Source organism: Triticum dicoccoides, chromosome 7A (genome assembly GCF_002162155.2).
Source record: "Triticum dicoccoides isolate Atlit2015 ecotype Zavitan chromosome 7A, WEW_v2.0, whole genome shotgun sequence".
In the NCBI taxonomy this organism is placed as follows: Eukaryota; Viridiplantae; Streptophyta; class Magnoliopsida; order Poales; family Poaceae; genus Triticum; species Triticum dicoccoides.
Window position 1 is genome coordinate 458,504,527 of NC_041392.1, and position 5,301 is coordinate 458,509,827.

Consider the following 5,301-nt stretch of genomic DNA (forward strand, 5'->3'; position numbering starts at 1 on the left):
TGAAAAACTCGCACGTGAGTTAAGAATTTCTATCTAGATGAGGATTAGCAAACCTGATTTTATTATTAAACATTTTTACTGTGTTATCACTAGAAAATAAAAATTGGAATTTTCCCAATAATAAGCAGAACACACATGGTTCTACCTGGCTAATATCCTGGTTGAGATGGCCACTCTCAAGTTTGCACACAATAGCTGCCATGCTTCCAGATTGCAGCCAAGTCCTGACACATGTTCCTTTCCTCATGGAGGTCGTTATCATTGCAGCTTGGAGCATTTGGATCATAAGGAATAAATTGATTTTTGAAAATGAAGCTCCCACTTTTTTGAAAGTGGCGCCAATACTACAAATATGAATTAGTGTTGGTGGGGTTTATGGTCATGAAAAGGAATCCCACACAATTTACTGATTGGTTTTTGATCTCTTCATCTAGCTTTTTAAATAGTTTTCTACCAGTTTTTTTGTAAAAAAAGACTAGTCCAAAAGGTGTTCTCTTCAAGTTGCGACTTATTACGTCAACATTGCTCCTCATCTAATCAGATCACATTGGGAGATAGAGAAGGAAAAAAACTACCCGGCGGTAACTAGGTTTGTGATTCCTACTAGTTTCCCCCGCCTTCGGTCCCATTTCGGCTTTCAAGGCAGAGGTGGGGGTGACAAGTAAAGATCAATTATCAAAGTATATAGGTTATTTTTTCATCTATGTTTGAATTTTGTTCTTTGGCCGCAAAGTCTCGGTAGTGGAGGTGGTGTTGTCCGAAATAAAAGTCTTACGGATCTATGCCCGTCTTGGTGTGGCTGTCGGATCTGATGCGACCTACACAAGTGAGCTTGTGGCGTTTTGGTCCCGCGGATAAATGGTTCTTGTGGATTTTTGTCTAGTGCTTTAACCTATCTTGACGTTGGTAGCAGCAATAGTATTTTGTCAAGCATGCTCTTGACACTAGGTATGTTAATTTGTTCCTTTGTGCTCCGAGTCTTCTTCCTCGACAGTACATCAATGAAGCAATAGTTCAACAACCTGTCTTGCAATGGATGTGTCGCAAGCCACAATTTGTTGAATGATATTAGGTTCTCATCTGTTGGAGTAGGTGGCACATGTGACTCTTTTAAACCTTTGAGGTTAGCCTAGCTTGTGCAGGTTTGGTCTTCTTCGGTTTCTTCATCACATGGATGGAGAAAAGTCGAGATGATAGAAGGATCTGGGGTTAGCAACCACAAAGGATGTTGATATAACTTTATGTTTTATCTTGGCCCTCTGTTGTCTCGTTTTTGTTCAATCTGATATCAGAGGGTTTATTCAGGTTGAGCACAAGTTCGGACGCTCTAATTAGTATAACAACGATGACGTTTTATGTCCGTACATCAAAGCGTCTGTAGTCCAACGGTTAGGATAATTGCCTTCCAAGCAATAGACCCGGGTTCGACTCCCGGCAGACGCAATTTTATTTTTTCTAACTGATTGTTCATATACTTAGCTTCTTTCCCATTGATTTTATTTTCGCAATAGTGGAATTTTTTTTCGTGAAACAAAGAACAGAAAATGCACTGTAATCCGTGCAACTCTCGGACCCAAAAATACCTGTCCTCGCACCCAGTTCCCGAAGTTGAGAAGAACGGTCTGCCAGAAAAGTGTGCCGGATCATGTACCTCATCTCGCCGGCACCCCGCATGTTGCTGCAGCGCGATCTCGCCCGCGGCATGGCTCCCCGCGCCTCACCGGTCTAGCTGCTCTCGACTCGATCACCGCCCCACGCGACGCGCGCTGCGCGATTCCTGGCCGCAGGAGCGGATGCCGTGGGCCGCCGCCGATCAAATTCTTGACGCTGGAGGCGTCCACTCGATCGCTCTCTCTATCCGCTCACCGGTCCTTAATTCCCCGCTTATCGGGGCGTAAGCTCTGCTAAGCCGCCATTGCCGGTGCCAATGATTGAGCCGAAATCCGCGCGTGGTCAAGCACATGAGGATGGCTCGACGCCCATGCGGCGGTGTCTCCATCCCTGGGCAATTGTGCACGAGCTGAATCCGCGATGGATGCCACCCGTGGGGTCGCGTCCATTTGTATTGTCCAGTTGCCGCTGCGGCGGCGAGGCCTGCCGTGCAAGTTGGAGCAAAGCGTTCAACTGCTGTGATGCCAACACACGACAGCCACCGGTTCTTAATCTTGGAACGGGCTATTCATGTCGAGATGAGTGCTTACATGTGTAAACTCAGCAGCTAAGAGCATCCAAATTTGGTCACCGAGGAACGATTTGAGTGCTCAACTTACTCGAGACACACTTGAGCGTCCATATTAGCGGCATATCTCATCTCAAATGGACTCATCCTAACGGAAAAGCAACATGCCAGGGGACAGTCATGTGGCAATGTTCCTTGGGCAAATTAATTCCACGTCAGGAGGTTTAACAACTGACAGCACACAGAAAAAATATAGTACTCCGCTACTATATATAGCAACAGCATTGTTGAGCTCCCGCAACCTGCAACACCAAGCAAGCTAGCAACTACTGATGAACTCGCTCACACTGACACTGGCTAGCAATCGATACTGAAGCAAATACTAGTAGCATTCGAGCTAGCTGATCGATGCCATGGGTGGGAAGCTGCAGCAGCTGATGTCGAGGCTCCACCTGGCCAAGGGCGGCGGCGGCGGGAAGGGCGGCGGCGCGGTGCCGAGGGGCCACTTCGCGGTGTACGTCGGCGAGGCGAGGGCGCGGTTCGTGATCCCGACGGCGTACCTCAGGCACCCGTCGTTCGTTGCGCTGCTGGAGAGCGCTGAGGAGGAGTTCGGCTTCGACCACCACGGCGGCGGGATTATCATACCGTGCTCTGAGAGCGACTTCGTTGAGCTCGTCGGCAGCCTGAGCTCCTCGTCGCCGTCGTCGTCGTGGCGGCATTGATCGCTGCTCGTTTCTTCCTGGCGAGGAGATCTTGTTAATTCTTTTTTAGTTCGTGGCATTGACAATATGTACATAGCTTTTTTTACCGTCGTGGCAACTTTGCATGAGCCAATGCTCCAAATTCAGGCATTCTGGAGTAGCTGGCGAATGCTTGTTAATCGTATTCTCAAGAAGAAAAATGTTTTTTAATCGTGATGGTCCATGTTTTGGATCCTATGGTCGATCTGACTCGGTGTGAATCTATAGAGGAACGCAACGCATGGATATCAAATGATATTCGGGTTGAAACAATAATCGTGGGGAACAACTGAAACTAGTAGAATGCCCGTGCGTTGCCACGGGCTCTTGAAATATTTTAATGGAGTTATACAAAGATAATGCATGTTAAATTTCACACATAGATGGTTACCGTAGTAGCAAGGTCGCTCCGTTTGATCTGAGCACCAAGTGAATCCAATACTTGAATCTCTTGTTTTTTGGCATTGACGACTGCTAGATACCATTGGTACTCAGGAATGTTAATCGGAATGAATAACTGGTGTAAATATCGTACAAGAGTAGTCACACCTAGATATAAATAATAATAAATCATTATACACATGGATTAATTAAAACAATACATTATTATATGCATGGATAATGAGACGAAATAAACAATATCTTGTTGTACATAAGTATTAAAATATTGTAAGATATGATGATATTTTGATGAGTCTGTGTCTTTTTCTCCGTCTTCTTTTACCTGACTAGATACAAACGTGCTAATAATATGTATCTTTTCATCCTCCCTGTCTCGTAGATAAATCATTTATCACCTGTAATTCCATATTTAGAATATATTTATGTTATTAGATATTATATGGTTTATATTACTAAGTACAAAGTTTATGCAATTGGCCTTACACCATCATGCAAAAACATATAATATTAAGGCATTCCAAATCGTCATTTGATAACAAGACTTCTCCAATGTCCACAAACTTGGTTTTCTTGGGGGTGACATGATTGATTCGATGATTGTAATATTTTTAGGGGTACAAACATAGTCCGTCGGCATGATACAAAAAAGAGTCAAATCAATATAAAAAATAAGCCAAATTAGTTGAATACAAAAGGCAATATGGCGAAGGAAAATTGATAGTACTATTAAAAAAATACTTTGTGTGATAACATTTAAATTGGCGTCTTTTTTTCTTTTTACGAGATATATCACCGCTTCCACACCATTATGTTGTAAAAAACTCGGTGAATTTTGGCCCCTTCCAGCGACGTTGCTCCGAAACCCTTGTCGATGGACTCCTTTGAGCGTCTTCAAAATCCATATCTATGTCTCCTGTATTCTAAAAAAAAACTATGCATCTTTTTGTATTATTTTTTGCAACATATATATAAAAAAGGATTAGCTATATGCACCCTTCTTGTGATGTTTCAGTCCATCATCCAAATCCATCACGTTTTGTTATCTCTGGTGAACAAAGTGGAACACATAAAATATAAATGATATTTTATACTGCATTACATAACGAAAATGCCTTTTGGAGGCCGAGCTCCCTGCAGCTCTTTATCTGGTTCGTCAGTCTTCACATGGATCAACTGCAGTGGCGTATTATTCCCATGTATTTCACCTGACACCTTTTTACACCACACTGTATTTTCCATTTACACATAATATTATCCCATGGTAAGGACGCCGTGCTGCCAGGCTGTTCACAAGTACCATCGTTTCATCCATCATGTCTGACGAGGGCAGGTAGATACATTTATTTACGTGATCCTTTTTACCACGGGACAATCTTCCACGCACACACCATCTAGGTGTGATTGCCACCCTGTCCCTCTGGCCAGTTAGTCAAGCCGCACCTGCGCGCCACCATCTTCCAACTTGGTGTATCAAATTTTCAGGACAAATCCTTCCTCATTGTGTAATCACCAACACAATATGCGCGTTTTAGTACAAGAAATCACCCTGAAAACATCAATTCCATGTTCGGCAGACTTTTTTTTAGAAAAAAGAGGAATTATGCCTAATTCAAATTGTTTTATTGTCACGTCTTGGAATAACATTTTGTCCTCACTTTTATTTTCGTATGCAGCGTCTAGATGTTTTTCCAATATTACTTTTGCATCACAGTGTTTTGTCAAACAAAATCTGCTGACAAATTTGTTTATGCACCTCCTTCTCTTAAAGTCATGCTCTTTTTAACAGGTAATAAGTAACCACCCCACATGTGATGCGGAAATAAGTATGTGTCAGCCAACCTTGCACAAATACTGCAACTCATTCAGTTTGTGATCAAATTTTCACGCACCGCCAACAAAACTGCCCCCGCGAAAAAATTGCATTCGGATTGTTTGTCCTTTTTACTAGCGGTTTATTGTAACTTTTTACTAGCGGTTTAT

General features: G+C 43.0%; 1 protein-coding gene and 1 non-coding gene across 2 annotated transcripts; both read left to right on the forward strand.

Moving 5' to 3' along the window:
* The first annotated feature begins 1,371 nt into the window (after positions 1–1,371).
* Positions 1,372–1,443, forward strand: TRNAG-UCC. Its single transcript has one exon. It is a non-coding gene; the product is annotated as a tRNA-Gly (tRNA).
* Positions 1,444–2,493: 1,050 nt separating this feature from the next.
* On the forward strand, positions 2,494–3,040 carry LOC119332735 (auxin-induced protein 15A-like). The gene has a single exon (XM_037605886.1). The coding sequence runs from the start codon at positions 2,593–2,595 to the stop codon at positions 2,899–2,901; it is 309 nt and encodes a 102-aa protein (XP_037461783.1). The 5' UTR covers positions 2,494–2,592; the 3' UTR covers positions 2,902–3,040.
* Positions 3,041–5,301: the final 2,261 nt, after the last annotated feature.